The 25526-nt window shown below is 38.7% G+C and overlaps 1 protein-coding gene across 1 annotated transcript; it reads left to right on the forward strand.

Annotated features, from left to right (window-relative positions):
- Positions 1 to 9930: 9930 nt before the first annotated feature.
- On the forward strand, positions 9931 to 10869 carry LOC129494295 (olfactory receptor 5B3-like). Its single transcript, XM_055301131.1, has one exon. It carries the CDS (start codon positions 9931 to 9933, stop codon positions 10867 to 10869), a length of 939 nt encoding a protein of 312 aa, XP_055157106.1.
- The last annotated feature ends 14657 nt before the right edge of the window (positions 10870 to 25526 follow it).

Genomic DNA, 25526 nt, shown 5'->3' on the forward strand with positions numbered 1-25526 from the left:
GCTTTACCTCTTAAAGTTGTAGGATCCACAGTGACCTAGTTACATTCCTCTCAGATCTTCTGCAGGCAATGACTCGCATTTTTCTTAATGAAAGTATAATTAACATATAATGTTATATTAGGTCAGGTGTACAACATAATAATCCAACAATTCTATACACTACTCAGTGCTCACCACAATAATTATAGCCACCATATGTCACCAAACACCATTATTACCATCTTATTGACTATACTCCCTATGCTATACTTTTCATCTCCATGACTTATTTATTTTGTAACTGGAAGTTTGACCTCCTAATACTATCTATCCCTTTCACCCATCCCACCTCACTAGTGGCAACCACAAGTTTTCTGTATTTAAAAGTCTGTTTCCTGTTTGTCACTTGTTTTCTTTGATCATTGACTTTTTTCTTAAATTCCACAAATGACTGAAGCATATGACATTTTAATGCCCACACTGTACTTAAATTGCTGAGGTGATACCATTAATTATTCTAAAGTCTATCATCTAAAAAAGAAAATAGTATCACACATATGTGATATTTGAAAAAGGACGGCCAAGGGGGACCTTAAGAATTTTGGGGCACTGCTTCCAATAAACCTTATTAATCATATATATTATATGTACTCTACTATATGACAATGGAAGCTTTCATGTAAACCATGGCATACACAAACTCATGAATAGCAGCATATGCAAGAATCCCATATGTGCACATACACACAGCAGTGGGGAGTTGGATGCAGTCTGCCTAGCTTCTAATAAAAAAAGTTTAAATAATCAATTTAGATATCAGAATATAAATTTATATCTGACATTTTTTCCCTAGCTGAAGAACTATTTCAAGAGACCAAAATGAAGAAAAAAATATATAATTTTTAAAATAAAGATATATGCTTTTGGGGGCACATTTATTGAAAGTTACAAAAGTATAATATTTCAAAGGAATTAATTTTTCTATCTTCAGTACTGTCTGCTACAAAAAGTATTATCACAGAAGATTTGCAAAAACAAGAAGGCTAGAGTACCAAAAAACAAGATCAATTGATAACAATGACATTTTTCAATTATTCTGTATAAGACTACCAACTCTTTAACTTTGTAAGCTAACAGTAGGTATGATAATATTACCTATTTTTCTCTCTGGAAGTAGCTACTGCCCCTCATGCAGGGACAGTTTGGTTTCAGATGAGCTACATCACCTCCTGCTGCTTTCCTGCTTGCTCCCTCCATGTCACTCATATTGAGTTCCCTGCTGTTCCTGGACAATCCAAGATCACTCCTGCAGGGTCTTTGTACTTGCTGCTGCCAATGCTCAGAAAGCTCCCCCATTTCCCTCAGATCTTTGCTTAAATGTTAAAATATCAGAGTCACCCCAGCCCCCATGGACACTGTTCCAACTTGCTTTACTCTTCATAGTCCTGATTGTTCCTCAACTATTTCTATTTACCTGTTTATTAGTTGTTTGTCCATTAAATGAAAAATAACACATGAAATACATTTTATTTAGTAAATTGCAATAATACAAAATATGAGCCTGCAAAAGTTTCCTTATTCAATTTGCAAAATTCCTTCATAAATTATGATTATTCAATCAACTCCAAATACTCTAAACATTCATAGAAAATGTAAGCATGACAGGGGCACCTGGATGTCTCAGGTTAAGTGTCCTAGACACTCAGTTAAATGTCCATTTCATGAATTTGGCTCAGCTCATGATATCAGGGTTGTGAGATTGAACCCTGCTTTGGGCTCTAGGCTGGGCATGAAGCCTGTTTGAGATTCTCTCTCCCCTTCTGCCTTTCCCCCACTATGCCCTCACTCTCTCTCTGTCTCTTCCTCTCTACAAAACAAAACAAAACTAAAACTAATCATGACAAAACAATAATAAACATAACCTACCTCAATGTACTAATAATATATAATCATTGTGTATTTTATTGGACTTTTAGGTGAGCTCAATTTCATAATAAAGCTACCCAAAGGAGTTTGCATCCATGTTCCTTTTCAATCTCTATAATTCTAGAAACATTCAACTTCTCAAGACTTGCAAACATGTGCTTGAATGTCCTAAGAGGGTCATACTGACATTGGTGGGGTCTGTGTGATGCAACACAAACATCTGCTCTGAGGTCTGTGAAAATGGTTTCTCTCCTAGATCTTTAAATTTGAAAACAATTTTAGATAATCAAAATATTTGCCGATATATTATAAACAAGTCCACATACCTTTCACCCAGCTTCCCCTAGTGTTAGCGCCTTACTTTAGTCGAAACTAAGAAACCAGCGTTGGTATATTACTATTATCTAAACTTCAGTAATTCATTTGTTATTTATCAACTAATGTCATTTTACTCTTACAGGGTCCCATCCAGGATCCAACCCTGCATATATTGTCCTGTTCCCTTAGTCTCCTCGTATCTGTGACAGTGTCTCAGTTGTTCCTGGGTTTTCACCATCTTAATAGGTTTGAGGAGTACTGCTCAGGTGCTTTGTAGAAGGTCTTTCCATTTAGGTTTGTCTGATTTTTTTGGTGATGGTTACACAGAGGTTTAGATATTGAGAGAGAGTGAGAAATGCTGTCCTTATCATGTCCCATCAGGGAACACGTATTACTAACCTGACCTGTCACTGGGGATCTTAACCTTAATCACCTAAACCAGATATGTTTGCCAGGTGCTTCAGTATAATGGTGCTTTCTCCCCCTGCATGCTGTATACACTCTAGAAACAAGTCACTAAGTTCAGGCCACACTCATGGTGGAAGGCGCTATACTCCACCTCCTAAGGAAAGGCTAAACATTATTTAGGATTTTTCTACAAAAAGGACCCATTTATTTACTGACTTAGTTTATTACTTATATCAGCACAGACTCACATACATCTGTTTTGTACCTTGGGGTACAATGCAGTCCTACAATATTTCCTTTGTTGTTCAAATTCTTCCATCTTGGGCCATTGGGAGCACTTTCCATTCTGCTCTTGTTTCCTTTTGATACACCCAACCCTCTTGTTTTCTGAGCTCCTCCTTCCTTCCTGGAACCACAAGACACTCTGGGCTCCTCTTGTGCTATTCCTGTCCCAACCCAGTAATCAACTCTTTCTCCAAGGAGCCCATCTCACTCTCACTTGGAACTCACATGAACCCAAATCCTCCAGCCTTCTTTCCTTTAACTGGTAAATTCAATAACAACTAGCTACAGGAGGCTGAGTACTTTCCTAAATGGTTCTGTGGTATCTTTGAGCAGGGATTGTGTCTGTTCCAAATCCCTGCCTTTGTCACACTTGTCTATCACTTCAAGCACCACACTTCCTCCTATGCTTCTTTTTTTCCTGTCTCTACACTGCTTTTCCGCAAGGTGACATACACGACTCCTTTTCCTTCATTATTCCAAAGAATCAGTTACACAATAATCTTGTACTCAGACAAAATGGAGGGGAAGTGAAGCCCAGATGATGAATTCCTGCAAAGTGGGTATTTGATATAATGATGCTCACGTTCATGAAAAATCATCTCCTTCCAAAACATCTCGTCGGTCATCTCCTAAAACCTTGGCTTCCCATCAGGTAGTTAGTCTCTGTCCGCCTCTCTTTTCAAAGTTGAAAGTGTCAAAGTCCTATCTATCTAGATGCTTTGGGAAAAGACAACATACATTTACTCAATCATGCAGGTTGGGAAAATCTTAGAAATTGTGTAAAGTAAAGCATAATCATGGACTAGATTGTAGGGTATACATTTTGCTTTGTTTTGTTTGTTTTAATTTTATTTAAATTCAATTAATTAACATATAGTGTATTATTAATTTCAGAGGTAGAGTTTAGTTACTCATCTGGTGCACATAACATTGAGTACTCATTACACACATGCCCTCCTTAATGCCCATCATTCAGTTATCCCATTCCCCCACCCACCTCCTCTCCAGCAGTGCTCAGTTTGTTTCCTATAGTTAAGAATCTCTTATGGTTTGTCTCCCTCTCTGATTTCATCTTATTTTATTTTTCCCTCCCTTCCCCTATAATCCCCTATTTTGTTTCTTAAATTCCACATATGAGTGAAATCATGTAATTGTGTTTCTCTGACTGACATTTCTCTTAGCATAATACATTCTATTCCATCAAATTTGTTGCAAATGGTAATATTTCATTTTTGATGCTGAGTAATATTTCATTATATATAATTAATAGACATTTAATGAGATTTGTATCCCCACCATCGAACCAAAACCACTCAAAGTCATTCACCAATTCCCTTTCGCTATGGCCTATTGTCGGTTTTTATGATATTGCTTAACCTACCAGCAGTTCTGATACAACCATTCCCTCTTTTTTTTTTTAAAAAAAAAACAGGTTTTTAAAATTTTATTTGAGAGAGTGAGCACGAGAGAGAGAACATGAATGGAGGGAATAGTCAAGGGAAAGTGAGAAGCAGACTTCCCTGCTACACTGGGCTGGGCACCTGATGTGAGAATCAATCTTGGGACTCTGGGATCACAACTTGAGCCAGAGGCAGATGCTTAACTGACTGAGCCACCCATGGGCCCATATCCATTCCCTCTTGATGCATTTCTTATCACTTGGTTTAGGATACCACTCACCTACTCATCTCTCTGACCTTTTATTGAGAACATTCCAAGTCTTGGAAATTAAGATTCAACTGTGTGGCAGTATCCTGGCTTTCCTTAGAAAACAAAGAGTATTGAGATTTCAGCTAAGCACATTGCCTTTCAGCTAAAGATAAAATTTTGATGGTGGTTTACCAAATTGCTTTTTGTGGTCTTATGACTGAATTCTTGCCAATGGAATGTACTCAGAAGTAATGCACACAGCTACTATATTGCTTTATTGAAAATAAATTATTTTCCTTCACTCATCCCCTTCTCTTCTTCTCCAGATAGAAGAGTTATGATGAGGACAAACTTCCAGCACTCGAAGAGGTGATAGAGAGAGGCTATGTGTACTGAACCTAGCCCCAGAATGACCAAGGCACAACAGCTGTACAGATAGTTCATGCTACATTAACCTCCACAATTTGAGAATAAATTGCTGCCTTATTGAAACCACTGTATTTTGGCTTCTTTTGTTACAGTGGCTTAACTTGATTTCTAAATTGTGGTAGATTAACTTTGGGCACAAAATCTTTGCAGCTGTTTTCCTCAAGAGGAGGAGTCTTTCTTCATGCTTGATTCATGCTTGAATCTGGGCCAGCCCTTTGATATCATTGATTAGTATAACATAATAGAAAAATGCGAGAGTTAAGAGTCTATACTTTAAGAAACCATTCCGTTGTACTTTCACACTGAAAATATGTAAGATAGCTGGCCCATCCTCTGGAGGATCAAAGATCATGTGGAGAAGAGATACAGAATAACCAGAAATCAAAAGTTAGAAACATAAGGCCTTCTTGAACCTTTTAGCCCACTGACCATGCATAAGATATGAAACCTCACAATGAGCCATGTGAAAGCCAAGTTACTGTCCCTGTAATGAGCACATGTTTGGATGTAATGAAGATGAACAGATAGGAAGTCAAGCTAATTATAAGGGCAAAATAGATATTGAAATATACTAAAGAGCACAGTCTCATATATGTATATATCAGATCAGGAAAGAGCCAGGATTTGGGGGTATATCACAAAAAAAAAGGTTGGACCACATTGCAATGGCAGAAGGAGAGGCAGAAGGTGAACCCATTGTGGATGACAGGTTCAACAAAGCCCCAGACATAGCAACCTCCTGACATTTCTGCACACACGTGCTGGTGGTCACAGTGGTGATGTAATGTAAGGGCTTATATATAACTACATGCTAATCATAGCCACGACAGCTACCAGGAAACAGTTGTTAAGCAAATGTTTAGATCAGCTTTATTTATAATCACCAAACATTAGAACCACCACAAATTTTCTTGAACTGAGAATAGAATAAATAATTGGTAATGACTGTATAGTGAAATACTACTCTGCAGCAAAAATATCCCACTCTGACACAGGAAACAATACAGACAGGCCTCACATGCTAAGTGAAAGATTACACACTCAAAGAGTACATATTCTAGAATTATAGTCAAGGACACTCCTGGAAAGGCAATTTTAGTCAGACAAAACAATTTATTGGTTGCCAGGGGCAGGTTGGGAGGATGAGTTTGTCAGAAGAGATTTGTTCCAATTTTTGTAGGTGACAGTGTTTACTGGACATAAATTTGACAAAATCTTACAACTATCAACTATTCACTGGGACTGTGGATACTATCATATGGAAATTATACTTAATTATAAACTGACAAAAATCACAAGAAATAACAAGTATAATACAAAAACATAAGCACTGTGTGAAATATCCAGCATGGCTCCCACAGGCAGTTTAATTGCCTCCGACCTGGGAAAGTAGGATGAGGTGCTAGAAATGTTATCTCAGGGGAAATTCCCAGAGAGCTCTGTGTCTCTATAACTCTCTCTACATCCCCATGCATTAGCCATTGAAATCCCAGTATGACTCCACATGCAGCCAAGGTAGAGAGACCAGTCTACACGCTGAACCCCTTTGGTGATCATTTACTCATTTGAATGTTAATATTTGCTACTGCACAGAGATCTTATCCCAGGATTCACTATGAGCCTCCAACATTTCAGAAGAAATGCCCCAACATAGAAATTATATTGATTGACAAAAAATGATGACTTCTTATGGAGATATTTTACAGACCCTCCCTTGCTTCTTATTTACAGACACAAGACTGTGAATCATGTAAAGGGTAAACTTACCATCTTTATTTTACAAATAAGGAGGGAATAGGTGATCTCTCTAGGATCACAGAAAGAAAGCATGTTGGGTAAAGAAATTGAATATGTTAATATTCTTTCTCCATTTTCCCCTGCCTTAGAGACCTTGGAGCCTTATTATGACCATGTCCTGAGAGTAGTATTTATGCAGTATTCTACAGCTTCGACTCTGATTCAGATCCGTACTCAGAATTGGCTCTTCCTGCTCTCCCAGCAAACAGGTAAGCATCCATATTCCCTACACATTTTTAATGAGAAGTGTAATCCCTGCAAAAGTGGTAGGGAAGCTCTACCTACTTTGAGGTAGTGAAGACTAGAGATAGGCATTTCAAAGTTTTTCCAAAGTACTGAGGTGAAACCAGGGAATAAACATCAAAATTTCCATCAGAGGGAGTATGCTGTTCTTTTTTTTTTTTTTTTTGGAGTATGCTGTTCTTATGGAACCTCATCCTACTTTCCTAAAGGTATGAACAAAAAAGCCACAGATGATTGTCTAATTGATCAAGAGGAGAATTAATCCTGTTAACAAAATACTGGCCTCTCATTGGACGTAAACAAGCAAAACAAACAAAAAACTGCAGAATGAAATAATCTTTAACTACAAAATTTCTAGTATGGATTAACAGGATGCAAAAGGCATTTTAAACTCTCACCTATAATCTCAAGGTTATTGTCACCAGACAACCACACATGGTAACAGCAAATGGCTAAAGGCAGAATCTGTTGATCACACAGACAGTGGATTTAACTCTTGAATCTTGACTCCTTCCCAGGCTAGCTGCATAATTTTAGAGCATCACCTTGCTTCTCAAATCCTCATGCTCTACAATGGTGAAGAGGGTATAACAATACTACCTACTGTATACACACACACACTAATATATAAAGCCTTACTTATCACTTATGGAACATAGAATAGGCTCCAAGTGGACATGTGTGTTAAGGTTGACAAATGATGTCATCATGGGACAGGCTTGTACAGGGAAGTTGCGAAACTTTCGGAGAAAGAAGTTAGTAGTTAGCAGAAAAGGGATACCCTTCCAAAGCTTCAAATGCAAGTAGAGATTTGTAGCACTGTTCCTATGGAAGAACAGATTCAAATGAAATATTTTATAACATGGGCTTGCCACCAATATAGATCTGCAGGCTGAAGGGAGTCCACAGACATGGAACTGTCAACCCTTGATCTCTGATTCTGCTGTAAGATGGCAGGCATGAGAGAAGGAGTAAGTTCTCCAGGGGGGACTCCCAACCAGCTAATGTGTAGAGTTCAAGGAAGAAATTAACCTAGAGAAGGCTTGCATGGATCTTTGTGGACAGCTGATTGCTTGGGTGAAGTGAAAACAGACTAAGAAATCCCAGAGATCACAGACAACCTCCAAGGCCCTCAAGTGTGAGAAAAGGCACATTGAAGAGACTCTTCAAGACTTCGTACATCACACACGTCCGAAGCCCTGCAAGACACCACCCATTTTCCCCAGGGCAATGTAAAGACAATCATTCCACCCTAACAATAATATTGTAGCTCATCAGACTGTGCTAATCAACCAGATTTTGTTTTTTAAGCATTATTTTATTTAATTCTCATAACAATACTATAATGTAGGTCTCATTACTGTCTTATTTTTTTGGACATGGAAATAGGAGGTTCAGATAAGTTAGCTTAGGACTAATGATTCCTCATTAGTAAATGGTAGTAGAGCTGATATATACTTCATCTTGGATCCCAAGCTCTACACCCAATACTGTGCCTTCCCCTCAGATTATCTCTGCTGGCTGTCCTGGCTCTTATTGCTCCAGTATCTCTTCACATCCACTCTGTGTGTATCTCTTGGATACTTCACTGGGAAACCTCAAACAATGAATTTGGACCAATGGCAACAATAAGCAATTGTATTGAATTAACTTCAATTGATTTAAATATAGTTTAGAAGATCACTTTAGGAACAACTCAGCATGGATTCAGATATTGACTTGAATCCCAAGCATGGCTTCTCAATTAATACTCATTTGAAATATAAAAAATTATTCAACCTCTGTGCATCATAATTTACTTTACTCCCAACTTTTTTTTTTAAGATTTAAAGTAATCTCTATATACAACATGGGACTTGAACTCACAACTCTGAGAACAAGAGCCACAGGCTGTAGCAACTGAGCCAGCCAGGTATCCCTCTGTTAATCATAGCTTAAATGAATGTTATAACAAATCAAACTCAAAATGTTCTTGTAATGATGTAATGAATATACTGATCTTTTTCTACTTACAATAAGGTTATGTCCCAAAAAACACATTGTACATTGTAAATATCGTAAGATGAAAATTCATTTAATACATTACTTACTGAACATTAAGTTTAGCCTCTCCTGCCTTAAGCATGCTTCTAGCACTTAACATTAGTGAACAGTTGGGCAAAAATCATCTCACACAAAGCCTACTTTATAATAAAGTGTTGAATACCTCATGAATTTGTTGAATACAGTACTGCAAGTGAAACACAGAATGACTGTGCTGGTACAGGATGGTTGTAAATGTATCAGCTGTTGACCCTCATGATCGCCTGGCTGACCTGGAGCTGAGGTTCACTGCCCCTGCCCAGCACCAGGAGAGACAACTGTACTAGCTATCACTAGCCCATAAAAAGATCCACATCAAAAATTTGAAGCATGGTTTCTACTGCATGTGTATCACTTTTGCACTATGATAGAGTTGAAAAATCTTTAAGTCAAATCATCGTTAAGTTGGGGACTGTCTGTACATCTATAGTGTTTACAGTATTTCCTGGCAAGTGAGCAACACACAAGTATCTGCTTTTACTAGGATTTGGAAAAGTGAATCACCAGCTGTATTCATTCTGGACAAGCTATCTTAATCAACTTATTTAATTTTTTCTATCTCACTTTACAAATTTATAACATTTTAGAAATGAGAAGATGCTCCATACTTCAGAGTCCACAGTTTATAAAACTATATGTAATTTTTGCACTAACTTTTGTGGTCAAGCTAACGTTTTATCTGGAGAATCTTGAAATACAAGCTATCGCTCTGATAAATAACACATACTGTATATACACTTTTCAATGTAAGTTTCTTTATCACTCATTTCTTTCTTCTCATTAGCCACAGAGCATCTGTGGTCCTCAACATTGATGGGTAACAGGACAGAAGTGACACAGTTCATCCTGCTGGGACTAACCAATGACCCAGAACTGCAGGTTCCTCTCTTCATAATGTTCACCTTCATCTACCTCATCACTCTGGTTGGGAATTTGGGGATTACCGTGCTGATTCTCTTGGACTCCCGTCTCCACACTCCCATGTACTTTTTCCTCAGTAACCTGTCTCTGGCGGACTTTGGTTACTCTACAGCTGTCACTCCCAAGGTCATGTCTGGGTTACTTAGAGGAGACCAGGTCATCTCCTACAGTGCATGTGCTGCTCAGATGTTCGTTTTTGCTGTCTTTGCCACTGTGGAAAATTATCTCTTGGCCTCAATGGCCTATGACCGCTACGCAGCAGTGTGCAAACCCCTCCATTACACCACCACCATGACAACAGGTGTGTGTGCTTGTCTGGCCATAGGCTGTTATATCTTTGGTTTCCTGAATGCTTCTATCTACATTGGAGACACATTTAGTCTCTCTTTCTGTATGAACAATGAAATCCATCACTTTTTCTGTGATATCCCAGCAGTAATGGTTCTTTCTTGCTCTGATAGATATGTCAATGAGCTGATTCTTATTTATGTAGTGAGCTTCAACATCTTTTTTGCTCTCCTGGTTATCTTAATTTCCTACATATTCATATTTATCACCATCCTGAAGATGCACTCATCTGGTAGATATCAGAAGGCTATAGCCACCTGTGCTTCCCACCTCACTGCAGTGTCCATCTTCTATGGGACAGTCATCTTCATGTACACACAGCCCAGCTCCAGCCATTCCATGGACACAGACAAAATGGCATCCGTGTTCTACACTATGGTTATCCCCATGCTGAACCCTATGGTCTACAGCATGAGGAACAAGGAGGTCAAGAATGCTTTCAAGAAGATTGTTTTAAAGTCAAAATTGTCTTTAGGATTGTGATTTTAGCACTGTACAATATCCACTAATCCACTGACATGAAAGCCAGAGTGAAATTAAGTTCCTGAAGTGATATTCTAACTTATTCAAATATCTCTCATACTGAAAATAAAGTAAAGATTATGTGCAGAAATATAAACCTGAAAAAGAATGGCTAAGAAGTCTTGGGCTTAATTGTCAAAAATTTTACTCAGGATATGCACTTATTCACTTATTTACGTGTACTTTTTTTCTACCACATCAATGCAGAAACACTTAAAATAGGGGCACAAATGAGACCGTGAACAGAGTGCATGCATGTGCCCATGAGGATACATACACACTGGAGTAGGCAAATTCCCAAAATTAAATGGAATGTTGCCAGTTTTTAATGATCATAATTTAAATATTTAATTTATGTATTAGAATAGAAATTTATGTCCCATATTTTCACCTCTTTAGTTGATCTACTCTAAGAGTCCTGACTTCAGAGTGAAAATAATATACTATCAAATAAAAGGATCTAATTTGGGGGCTCATTTTATTGGGAGATACATACATATAGTATCTTAAGTGAATTAATATTTCTGTCTTAATTGAGTCATTACATAGAACTATCATGCCCATATTACAATTTTCAAAAGGTAAAACACAGCCAGAGCATGAGAAAGATGGAAGAAGATTAAAAGCATTTTTCAATTTCTTTAGATATTTCTCCAATTCTCACACTACTAAAAACTTCACTTTTCAGTCATGTAATGTACATTTTCCTTCTAGAAATGCACTGGAATGATTAATGCTGGTATTTCACGTTTCCTTTGTTGATTTAAATTATTTTCTGGAAACCCCCCATTCTTTTGCCATTCTTCATTCATGTGATCTTCTTCTTATTTCTTCACAATCTGACAACTTTAAAGATGTTCCTGCAGGGCATTTGTACTTGCTTTTCCCTGTGTAGAATGTTCCCTTATACCATTAAGGTCATTGCTTAAATGTTACTCTATTACACAACATTTCCCGGACCACCTTCATAAACTAGTCCCCTTTTACTCACCATGTACACTGTTCTTTCACTCTGTGACATTCTTCATATCTTTATAAACCCTCATCTTTTGTATATTTTTTGTCTTCTTGTTTATGATTCATGTCTCCCAACTAGAATTTAAATTCTGCGAAAGCCGTGGCTTTATTTATTTATTTTTTTTACAACACTATCTTCAGTACCTAATTGAGTGTTTGTTTCACGGTAGATTCTTAATATATGAATGAAAATAATTAAGCTTTGAGTCACACTGTAGTAATATGATGGATCATTAAACCATTGATGGCTATAGTATGTCATCCACAACACAAACCTTTTAGATAGATGTATAGTGCATTTCAAGAAGCAAAGCTGATTTTATGCTTTACTGAAATATTTTTATCTACATTTTTCACTGAGTGCATGCACTCCAATGTTTGGATACAGGGATTTCTTGGATTTCCTAATCAAGTGAATCATCTGAAATAATCTCATAGTTTTCACTTAGCACTGATGTCTCATTAAATGGCAAGTAGCGTATCAAGTAAGTACTAGTTGGTAAATCATAAAAAGATGTTAAATATGAGATTATTTAAGGACTATTATCTAATTGTATTTGGAAATAACTTCATACATATGAAATATAATTAACTGAAATAATTCTGAGTATCTATGTAGAATATAAACATGGCAATATCTGTCAATAATAAAGATAATGCCCATTCAATATGCTAGTTGTTAGTATAATGCTATATACTATATATATATACACACTATATATATACTATATGCTAGTATAATGTGCAACTTTTATGCTTTTAATTTTGATCCTCAGAGAGCTCTATACTATACAAAACCTATCTACATGAATGAGTACCCTCATCTAATTTGTTATCTCTAGGTAATAGGAGGCTTTACTATTTCAGTACTTGTAAGATTGTGCTTGAATATGCTAATATTCTCATGCTACTATTTGAGGGCACTGTAGAATAACACAAGTATTCACTTCTGCTTTTATGGTGACGTTTCTCCCATTGCAAATATTTATAATTATTATATTAAATAATCATTTAATTTTAGAACTCTTTGAAAGTTACAGAAAATTTCCAAATGTTGCAGAATAGTCAATGTAACCCTGTGGCTGTCTGGAAAATGGCCTGCAAAGAAATCCATATCTTAATTCCTGGAACCTTCCAAGGTCAACTTATATAGCTTAAAAGGACTATGCAGATGTTATTAACTTAAGAATTTTATCCCAGATTTTCTTTGTGGACCATAAATGAAATCCCATGTATACTTATGGTTTTATCACAGATAACATAAGAGTAGATAATGTGACCTTGGAAGTAGATTAAGTGATATGACCACACACCATGGATGACAGTGCCATCAGAAGATGAAAAAGGCAAAAAATGGATTTTGCCTTAGCGCCTATGGAGGGAGGATGGCTCTTCCAACACACTGACTTTTGTCCAGGGAAACCATTTTTGGACTTCTGGATTCTAGACTGAGAGAATGAATATATGTTGTTTAAGCTTCCAAGTTTATGGTTATGTGTTTTTTGCTACAACAATCATAGAAAATGATTACAACTCTCACCTAGAGTCCTCTAAAGAGTAATTTTATATTACCAAGGGATATTTGTAAAACTAAGAAACCAAGATTGGTATATATTAATTTTACTCTTTGTGATGTGTAGTTTTTAAGTGTTTGCAACAAATGCAAAGTCGTATGTTTACCAGCACTGTACCATGGAGATATTTTATCATCCTAAAATTTCCCTTTCCATTTCTGTTATAGACAGCTAGTCCTTACTCCCTCATCTCTTGGAAATCACTGAGCCTTCCTCCATCCCTGTGTTATATGAATGGAATCCCAGGATGTGGAGCCTTGAAAAGGAGTAAATAAAAACTGTTTCTGTTCACAGATGACATGATTATCTATGTAGATATGTAGAAGAATAGAAAAAAAAACTGGGACTAATAAGTGATTATAGCATGGTTGTAAAATGCAAAGCTAATATACTAATTTTATCAATTTCCTATATATGTGCAATGAACAAGTGGAAGTTGAAATTAAAAACACAAACCCTTTCGTATTAGCACCCCAAAATCAAATAGTTATAAATTTAACAAGAAACAACATTAAAAATGAAATAAAAAATACCAAACTCGGATGCGGATGAATGAAACCAAACAAGAATTGAATAAATGGAGAGACATTCCATTCTCATGGATAGGTAGACTCAATATTGTCAAGATATCAGTCCTTTCCAACTTTATCTACAGATTCATTGATGTCTTAAAGTCTCAGCAAGTTATTTATGGATATTGACAAGCTGATTCTAAGGTTTATGTGGAGAGGTAAAAGATCCAGAATAGCTAACAATATTTAAAGAAAAGAACACAGTTGGAGGACTAACACTACTCAACTTCAAAATTTAATTCTCCAAAGAGGACATGCAGATGACCAACAGATACATGAAAAGATGTTCAACATCACTCATCATCAGGGAAATGCAAATCAAAACCACAATGAGACAGTGCCCCACATCTGGCAGAATGGCTAAAATAAAAAAGACAAGAAACCACAAGTATTAGTGAGGATGTGGAGAAAAAGGAACCTTTATGCACTGTTGATGGAAATGTAAACTGGTGCAATAACTGTGGAAAACAGTATGGAGGTTTGTTGCAGGCTATTCTGGCTTGAAAAGTTCTTTCTTGTCCAGCAAGTGAGCGAATGCAGAAATGATAACAAGAGAGGCTAATATCAGGAATGGAGAAGAAATGTGTGGGAAATATCAGAAAGGGAGACAGAACATAAAGACTCCTAACTCTGGGAAACGAACTAGGGGCGATGGAAGGGGAGGAGGGCGAGGGGTGGGGGTGAATGGGTGACGGGCACTGAGGGGGGCACTTGACAGGATGAACACTGGGTGTTATTCTGTATGTTGGTAAATTGAACACCAATAAAAAATAAATTTATTATTAAAAAAGAAGAAAAAAAGGAATGGACAAGAGCCCCAAGCAGTGCTTTTCCATTACGTTCATTCAGTCAGGTTTCATGAGAAAATCAGAAGTATGTGTTTGAGGCAAAGATTACAAGGCAATCATTAAAATATACTAAATTTAGGTAACAATAGGTGGCAGGCATTCATGTCATAGTGATTACAATCTGTGACAACAAAGCTAGTGAGACATGCAGTCTAGACAGAGGTTAGGTTTTAAGTGTTTCTGTTATGTTCCTGGCTAATCTTGGGTGCTTTCGCCCAGGGAGGCGTCTTTCCACTTTAGAGGCAGCTTTCTGCCTTATGCTCGTCTAACCCATTTGTGCAATCGCATGACCTTCCCAAACTATCTCCCATAGAGGCTCCTCAAAAATTAAAAATAAAATTACAACATGATCCAATAATTCCACTACTGGGTATTTACTGAAAGAATATGAAAGCAGTAATTCAAAAATATATATGGACTCCTATGTTTATTGCAGCATTGTTTACAAAAGCCAAACTATGGAAGCAGCCCAAGGGTCCATTGATAGATGAATGGATAAAGAAGAGGTTGTATACATATATAATATTACTTAGCCATAAAAAAGATAAAATCTTGCCATTTGCAACAACATGTTTGGATCTAGAGGGTATAAAATATATGATACATAGAAAACAAAATAAATTCTCAGAAATAGAACTAAAATATACAATATAGGGAACATAGTGGTATTGTATAGTGTTGTGTGGTGACAGATGATAGCTACACTTGTGGTGAGCATAGCATAACATATAAAGTTGTTGACTCACTGTTATACACCTAAAACTAATTAACATTGTGTGTCAACTATACTTCACTAGAAAAGATATATTTTAAATATCAATAATCACAATAAATGTAAATTAAACAAAACCACCCTTGATGTATGTAAAAGTCACCCTAATTTTTTTAAAGATTTTATTATTTATTTGTTTGTTTGTTTGTTTATTTATGAGAGAGAGAGAGCATGAGTGGGTACAGGGGCAGAGGGAGGAGAAGCAGTCTCTCCACTCAGCAGGGAGCCCAAGGTTGTCTCCATCCCAGGACCCTGATATCATGACCTCAGCTGCAGTCAGATGTTTAACCAACTAAGCCTTCCAGGTGTCCCAAAAATCATCTTAATTTTTTAAATAGAGGAGAGGAAAGAAAAGAGAGCAAGACTGCAAATATAGGTATGTGCTACACAACATACCAAATTATGACCCTGCATACAGTTTGTTTCTTCCTTATATAAGTGGGGTGAGGAGATGGGTTTTCCCTCAACGGGGGTCTTTTCCAAGAGTTCTATGCCTGTATAATTTTCTCCATGTTCTTATTCATTAGGCCCTGAAATCCTATCATGATTCTGCATTATATTATTTAAAAGGACCAGACGCTGAACAGAGCCCATCTGGTCATCATGTATTGAACTGAAAGCTAACCTTGTTGGAGACACCAGCTTCTGCCCAAACTGGGTATTTACAGTGAGTCTGCAATGACAAGCAGGGAAGACAACCTGAAATAAAAAAATTGACTCACATTGAAAAGTTAAGCCCTCACTAAGGTCTTTTGTGCATCCACCCTCATTTGCTAGTTGCAGGTACAATTCTGGAATGTCTGTGTGACAGACCATTTTATTATCTCTTTATCATAAACAAAGAAACTGAGATCAGTAGAAAGATAAATCATTTTCTGAGTACTTCAAAAAATCCATGGTAGATGCACTACTTAGATGCAGGCTTCCTAGGAAGCCCCATGTTAATGATCCTTTCTCCGTGTCTTCATGCTTCAGGGAACTCGGAACATCTTGACCAGGACATGAGACAGAATTTCTCCTACATTATTTATAACATTCTTTTAGGGCTGAATTTCTGATTGCAGGCTCACAATTCAGCACTCTTTGCCTTCTTTTCAAGAGCAGGGTAAGCTTCTAGATTCAATCTTCCCTTACAGTGAAAAATGTAATTGATGCAGAAGCAGTGGGGTGGCTCCATCTTCTGTGAGTTTGGGGGCTGGTATCTGGTTGTTCGAATACTATTTCTGCACATTGGCATAAGTACAGGAGTCAGGGCAAAACATTGGTAATCAGCAAAGTGCAGAGGAATATTTTTGAAATTCCATGCTGCTTTTCTTAAGAGGATAGGACAAACCTGTGATAGATGGTACTCTGACTGAGTAGGTGCTGAATTCCTACCGTTTACTGTGTGTTGACTTGTCATTGAGGAATAGCTAACCAAATAGGGTGAAATGACACTTTGTGGATTCCAGAAAGAGCAACAGGAAACCACCAAGATCATTACAGTTATTTCTCTATAGCTTACCCTTTCATCACTTGTTCATCCAGAAAATCTGCCAATGCAGTGATTAAAGCTACAGACATTAAGATCAGTTAGGTATGGGTTAGTATGATAAAGAGATAATAAAATTTTCTGCCCCACAGACTTTCCAGAATTGTATCTACATCCCACAACTTAAATGGAAGCTCCTCATGATCAGTTGCTTAATCTGGCTATTTTACTGGAAATAAAGCTTTGAGTCTTGATATAAAAATTACTTTATTGAACATTAAAAAAATCCAAAAAATCCCAACGCATTATTGACAATGCAATAAATGTTAAGGGAAGAATACTCCCTAACATCCGCTTAATAATGACCTCAACTTGTGCAGTAAATTGGCAATCTTGAAAAATTCTCCTGCCCTAGCATTGAAAAATGCTGTGTTTGAAATTCTCCAAACTGTTTGCCTTCCCTGTGAAAGCCTAACAAAGACTGATAAACATATCTAAAGACTAATTAGAACATCTTTCCCACTTAACCTAAATACATCTTAAAACATTTGCCAACCATCCAATAACTCCGTATTTTTTTAAAGATTTTATTTATTAATTTGAGAATGAGCAAACAAGAGAGTAAGAGAGAGCATGAGCAGGACTGGGAGGAGCAGAGGGAGAAGCCGACTTCCCACTGAGCAGGGGAAGCCCAACTCAGGGCTGGATCCCAAGACCCTGGGATCATGACCTGAGCACAAGGCAGATGTTTAACCCACTGAGCCACCCAGGCACGACTATTTTTTTGTTGTTGTTTTATTCAAGAAACGCACTCTTTTTTCTAACGTTCTTGAACCCCTGCTAGAATGAAAGTGATGAAAAACACTTTTTTCTTGTGGCAACTTTATAAGTAAATTCTATTTGTTAATATGGCATTAGACATACTTATTTCTTTTATATATTTCAAAGGTGGTTTAAAAAATAATGGATTAAAGAAACATTTAAAAGACCGGGTATTGAAACGCCAGGACACCTGCACCCCGATGTTTATCGCAGCAATGTCCACAATAGCCAAACTGTGGAAGGAGCCTCCGTGTCCATCGAAAGATGAATGGATAAAGAAGATGTGGTCTATGTGTACAATGGAATATTCCTTAGCCATTAGAAACGACAAATACCCACCATTTGCTTCAACGTGGATGGAACTGGAGGGTATTATGCTGAGTGAAGTAGGTCAATCGGAGAAGGACAAACATTATATGGTCTCATTCATTTGGGGAATATAAAAAATAGTGAAAGGGAATAAAGGGGAAAGGAGAAAAAATGAGTGGAAATATCAGAAAGGGAGACAGAACATGAAAGACTCCTAAGTCTGGGAAACGAACTAGGGGTAGTGGAAGGGGAGGTCGGTGGGGGGTGGAGGTGACTGGGTGATGGGCACTGAGGTGGGCACTTGACGGGATGAGCACTGGGTGTTATTCTATGTTGGCAAATTGAACACCAATAATAAATAAATAAATAAATAAATAAATAAATAAATAAAATAAGATCGAGTACTAAGGAAACTAATGGAAAATGGAGTTTTTCCCAAAAAGAAAAATCAGGGAAGCAGGGGCAAGATGGCGGAAGAGTAGGGTCCCCAAGTCACCTGTCCCCCACCAAATTACCTAGATAACCTTCAAATCATCCTGAAAATCTACGAATTCGGCATGAGATTTAGAGAGCAGTTGGAACGCTACAGTGAGAAGAGTTCGCGCTTCTATCAAGGTAGGAAGACGTGGAAAAAGAAATAAAGACACAAAAGGCCTCCGAGGGGGAGGGGCCCCGCGAGGAGCCGGGCTGAGGCCGGGGCGAGTGTCCCCAGGACAGGAGAGACCCGTCCCGGAGGAGCAGGAGCTGCACCAACCTTCCCGGCGGGCGGAAAGGGGCTCGCAGGGAGTTGGAGCAGGACCCAGGAGGGCGGGGATGCCCTCGGGCTCCCGGGGACACTAACAGACACCTGCGAGCGCAGGAGAGTGCGCCGAGCTCCCTAAGGGCTGCAGCGCGCACGGCGGGACCCGGAGCAGCTCGGAGGGGCTCGGGCGGCGGCTCCGCGGAGGGGGCTGCGGGGCGGGAGCGCGAATCCAACAGCGCAGGCCCCGGAGCACAGGGCGCCGGGACACAGCCCAGGATCCGGCCTCCCCCGGGACAGGCAGAGGCCGGGAGGACCCAGGACAGCGAGGACGCTCCTGCCCCGAGCTGAGCAGATCAGCGGCCCCACCCCGGAGCCTCCAGGCCCCGCAGACGGAGAGCCCCGTAGTTCCTGCGGAGGCTGAATCCAGGCTTCCAGAGTTGCCATAGCCACTGGGGCTGTTCCTCCTGGGGCCTCACGGGGTAAACAACCCCCGCTGAGCCCTGCAGCAGGCAGGGGCAGAGCAGCTCCCCCAAGTGCTAACACCTGAGAATCAGCACAGCAGGCCCCTCCCCCAGAAGACCAGCTGGACGGACCAGTTCCAGGGGAAGTCAAGGGACTTAAAGTCTACAGATTCAGAAGATACTCCCCCGTGTTTTTTGTTTTTTTTTCTTTTTTCTATTCTTTTTGATTTCTGATTGCTTCCCCCACCCCCCTTTTTTTCACCTTTCTTTCTTTTTCTTTCCCTTTTTCTTCTCTTTTTTTCCTTTTTCTTTCTTTTTCTTTTTTATCTTTATCTTTTCTTTCCTTCTATCTCTTTCTCTCCTTTTCCCATACAACTTGTTTTTGGCCTCTCTGCACTGAGCAAAATGACTAGAAGGAAAACCTCACCTCAAAAGAAAGAATCAGAAACAGTCCTCTCTCCCACAGAGTTACAAAATCTGGATTACAATTCAATGTCAGAAAGCCAATTCAGAAGGACTCACGAGACTTCATGACTGCAGAATTTAGATCCAATCAGGCAGAAATTAAAAATCAATTGAATGAGATGCAATCCAAACTAGAAGTCCTAACGACGAGGGTTAAGGAGGTAGAAGAACGAGTGAGTGACATAGAAGACAAGTTAATGGCAAAGAGGGAAAATGAGGAAAAAAGAGGCAGACAATTAAAAGACCATGAAGACAGATTAAGGGAAATAAATGACAGCCTGAGGAAGAAAACCCTACGTTTAATTGGGGTTCCCGAGGGCGCCAAAAGGGACAGAGGGCCAGAATATGTATTTGAACAAATCCGAGCTGAAAACTTTCCCAATCTGGGAAGGGAAACAGGCATTCAGATCCAGGAAATAGAGAGATCCCCCCCTAAAATCAATAAAAACCGTTCAACATCTCGACATCTAATAGTGAAGCTTGCAAATTCCAAAGATAAAGAGAAGATCCTTAGAGCAGCAAGAGACAAGAAGTCCCTGACTTTCATGGGGAGGAGTATTAGGGTAACAGCAGACCTCTCCACAGAGACCTGGCAGGCCAGAAAGGGCTGGCAGGATATATTCAGGGTCCTAAATGAGAAGAACATGCAACCAAGAATACTTTATCCAGCAAGGCTCTCATTCAAAATGGAAGGAGAGATAAAGAGCTTCCAAGACAGGCAGGGACTGAAAGAATATGTGACCTCCAAACCAGCTCTGCAAGAAATTTTAAGGGGGACTCTTAAAATTCCCCTTTAAGAAGAAGTTCAGTGGAACAATCCACAAAAACAAGTACTAAATAGATATCATGATGACACTAAACTCATATCTGTCAATAGTAACTCTGAACGTGAACGGGCTTAATGACCCCATCAAAAGGCGCAAGGTTTCAGACTGGATAAAAAAGCAGGACCCATCTATTTGCTGTCTACAAGAGACTCATTTTAGACAGAAGGACACCTACAACCTGAAAATAAAAGGTTGGAGAACCATTTACCATGCAAATGGTTCTCAAAAGAAAGCAGGGGTAGCCATCCTTATATCAGATAAACTAAAATTTACCCCGAAGACAGTAGTGAGAGATGAAGAGGGACACTATCTCGTACTTAAAGGATCTATCCAGCAAGAGGACTTAACAATCCTCAATATATATGCCCCGAATGTGGGAGCTGCCAAATACTTAAACCAATTATTAACCAAAGTGAAGAAATACTTAGATAATAATACACTTATACTTGGTGACTTCAATCTAGCTCTTTCTACCCTCGATAGGTCTTCTAAGCACAACATCTCCAAAGAAACGAGAGCTTTAAATGATACACTAGACCAGATAGATTTCACAGATATCTACAGAACTTTACATCCAAACTCAACTGAATACACATTCTTCTCAAGTGCACATGGAACTTTCTCCAGAATAGACCACATACTGGGTCACAAATCGGGTCTGAACCGATACCAAAAGATTGGGATCGTCCCCTGCATATTCTCAGACCATAACGCCTTGAAATTAGAACTCAATCACAAGAAGAAGTTTGGAAGGACCTCAAACACGTGGAGGTTAAGGACCATCCTGCTAAAAGATGAAAGGGTCAACCAGGAAATTAAGGAAGAATTAAAAAGATTCATGGAAACTAATGAGAATGAAGATACAACTGTTCAAAATCTTTGGGATGCAGCAAAAGCAGTCCTGAGGGGGAAATACATCGCAATACAAGCATCCATTCAAAAACTGGAAAGAACTCAAATACAAAAGCTAACCTTACACATAAAGGAGCTAGAGAAGAAGCAGTAAATCGACCCGACACCCAGCAGAAGAAGAGAGTTAATTAAAATTCGAGCAGAACTCAACGAAATTGAGACCAGAAGAACTGTCGAACAGATCAATAGAACCAGGAGTTGGTTCTTTGAAAGAATTAATAAGATAGATAAACCATTAGCCAACCTTATTAAAAAGAAGAGAGAGAAGACTCAAATTAATAAAATCATGAATGAGAAAGGAGAGATCACTACCAACACCAAGGAAATACAAACGATTTTAAAAACATATTATGAACAGCTCTACGCCAATAAATTAGGCAATCTAAAAGAAATGGACGCATTCCTAGAAAGCCAAAAACTACCAAAAGTGGAGCAGGAAGAAATAGAAAACCTGAACAGGCCAATAACCAGGGAGGAAATTGAAGCAGTCATCAAAAACCTCCTAAGACACAAGAGTCCAGGGCCAGATGGCTTCCCAGGGGAATTCTATCAAACGTTTAAAGAAGAAACCATACCTATTCTACTAAAGCTGTTTGGAAAGATAGAAAGAGATGGAGTCCTTCCAAATTCATTCTATGAGGCCAGCATCACCTTAATTCCAAAACCAGACAAAGACCCCACCAAAAAGGAGAATTACAGACCAATATCCCTGATGAACATGGATGCAAAAATTCTCAACAAGATACTAGCCAATAGGATCCAACAACACATTAAGAAAATTATTCACCATGACCAAGTAGGATTTATCCCCGGGACACAAGGCTGGTCCCGTGTTTTACACTCGTAAAACAATCAATGTGATTCATCATATCAGCAAGAGAAAAACCAAGAACCATATGATCCTCTCATTAGATGCAGAGAAAGCATTTGACAAAATACAGCATCCATTCCTGATGAAAACTCTTCAGAGTGTAGGGATAGAAGGAACTTTCCTTAACATCTTAAAAGCCATCTACGAAAAGCCCACAGCAAATATCATTCTCAATGGGGAAACACTGGGAGCCTTTCCCCTAAGATCAGGAACAAGACAGGGATGTCCACTCTCACCACTGCTATTCAACATAATACTGGAAGTCCTTGCCTCAGCATTCAGACAACAAAAAGACATTAAAGGCATTCAAATTGGCAAAGAAGAAGTCAGACTCTCCCTCTTCGCCGATGACATGATACTCTACATAGAAAACCCAAAAGCCTCCACCCCAAGATTGCTAGAACTCATACAGCAATTTGGTAGCGTTGCAGGATACAGAATCAATGCCCAGAAATCAATGGCATTTCTATATCCTAACAATGAGACTGAAGAAAGAGAAATTAAGGAGTCAATCCCATTTACAATTGCACCCAAAAGCATAAGATACCTAAGAATAAACCTAATCAAAGAGGTAAAGGATCTATACCCTAAAAACTATAGAACACTTCTGAAATAAATTGAGGAAGACACAAAGAGATGGAAAAATATTCCATGCTCATGGATTGGCAGAATTAATATTGTGAAAATGTCAAGGTTACCCAGGGCAATTTACACGTTCAATGGAATCCCTATCAAAATACCATGGACTTTCTTCAGAGAGTTAGAACAAATTATTTTAAGATTTGTGTGGAATCAGAAAAGACCCCAAATAGCCAGGGGAATTTTAAAAAAGAAAACCATATCTGGGGGCATCACAATGCCAGATGTCAGGTTGTACTACAAAGCTGTGGTCATCAAGACAGTGTGGTACTGGCACAAAAACAGACACATAGATCAATGGAACAGAATAGAGAATTCAGAAGTGGACCCTGAACTTTATGGTCAACTAATATTCGATAAAGGAGGAAAGACTATCCACTGGAAGAAAGACAGTCTCTTCAATAAATGGTGCTGGGAAAATTGGACATCCACATGCAGAAGAATGAAACTAGACCACTCTCTTGCACCATACACAAAGATAAACTCAAAATGGATGAAAGATCTAAATGTGAGACAAGATTCCATCAAAATCCTAGAGGAGAACACAAGCAACACCCTTTTTGAACTTGGCCACAGTAACTTCTTGCAAGATACATCCACGAAAGCAAAAGGAACAAAAGCAAAAATGAACTATTGGGACTTCATCAAGATAAGAAGCTTTTGCACAGCAAAGGATACAGTCCACAAAACTAAAAGACAACCTACAGAGTGGGAGAAGATATTTGCAAATAACATATCAGATAAAGGGCTAGTTTCCAAAATCTATAAAGAACTTATTAAACTCAACAGCAAAGAAACAAACAATCCAATCATGAAATGGGCAAAAGACATGAAGAGAAATCTCACAGAGGAAGACCATAGACATGGCCAACATGCACATGAGAAAATGGTCTGTGTCACTTGCCATCAGGGAAATACAAATCAAAACCACAATGAGATACCACCTCACACCAGTGAGAATGGGGAAAATTAACAAGGCAGGAAACCACAAATGTTGGAGAGGATGCGGAGAAAAGGGAACCCTCTTACACTGTTGGTGGGAATGTGAACTGGTGCAGCCACTCTGGAAAACTGTGTGGAGGTTCCTCAAAGAGTTAAAAGTAGACCTGCCCTATGACCCAGCAATTGCACTGTTAGGGATTTACCCCGAAGATTCAGATGCAATGAAACGCCGGGGCACCTGCACCCCGATGTTTCTAGCAGCCATGTCCACAATAGCCAAACTGTGGAAGGAGCCTCGGTGTCCATCGAAAGATGAATGGATAAAGAAGATGTGGTTTATGTATACAATGGAATATTACTCAGCCATTAGAAACGACAAATACCCACCATTTGCTTCAACGTGGATGAAACTGGAGGGTATTATGCTGAGTGAAGTAGGTCAATCGGAGAAAGACAAACAGTGTATGTTCTCATTCATTTGGGGAATATGAATAATAGTGAAAGGGAATATAAGGGAAGGGAGAAGAAATGTGTGGGAAATATCAGAAAGGGACACAGAACATAAAGACTTCTAACTCTGGGAAACGAACTAGGGGTGGTGGAGGGGGATGAGGGCGGGGGGTGGGGGTGAGTGGGTGACGGGCACTGAGGGGGACACTTGACGGGATGAGCACTGGGTGTTATTCTGTATGTTGGTAAATTGAACACCAATAAAAATTAATTTATTAAAAAAAAGAAAAAAAAAGAAAAAAAAAGAAAAATCAGGGCCTCATAAAGAACCATATCCCATCAGCAAGGTTGAGGGGCTTTGGTAATGTCATGTCTATGTTTCTAAATTGAAATCTGTGCCTCTTCCATTACTGTCTGTTTTGTATCAGAGCTCTTTTTCCCCCAATTATCTCTGCTCTAGTACAACAGTATTTATTGAGAATATGTGGAATGAGCAAAGTTTTATTTTTCTTTCTTTCTTTCTTTCTTTCTTTCTTTCTTTCTTTCTTTCTTTCTTTCTCTTCTTTCTTTTTTTTTCTTCTTTCTTTCAGTGCATAAGTTGCTAGGATAAGGAGCCATGCATGGATTAAGTGAGGAAGACCATTTAACCTCCACAGTAGCCTGGACATTGTACTTCCAAATTCATTACTTGGGATTTGGATTGTCTCTTTGGTGGAGATGGATAATAAATTTTCTGGAGATGCCTGGGTGGCTCAGTGGTTAAGCATCTGCCTTCGGCTCAGGGTGTGATCCTGGGGTCCCGGGATCAAGGCCCACATCAGGGTCCCTGCATGGAGTCTGCTTCTCTCTCTGCCTATGTCTCTGCCTCTGTGTGTGTGTGTGTCATGAATAAATAAATAAAATCTTTTTAAAAAATATTTAAAA

Source organism: Nyctereutes procyonoides, unplaced genomic scaffold (assembly GCF_905146905.1).
Source record: "Nyctereutes procyonoides isolate TBG_1078 unplaced genomic scaffold, NYPRO_anot_genome, whole genome shotgun sequence".
In the NCBI taxonomy this organism is placed as follows: domain Eukaryota; kingdom Metazoa; phylum Chordata; class Mammalia; order Carnivora; family Canidae; genus Nyctereutes; species Nyctereutes procyonoides.

What these genes read in the sequence shown, in the direction of transcription:
- LOC129494295 (XM_055301131.1), top strand. Translation starts at nt 9,931, where the DNA reads ATGGGTAACAGGACAGAAGTGACACAGTTCATCCTGCTGGGACTAACC.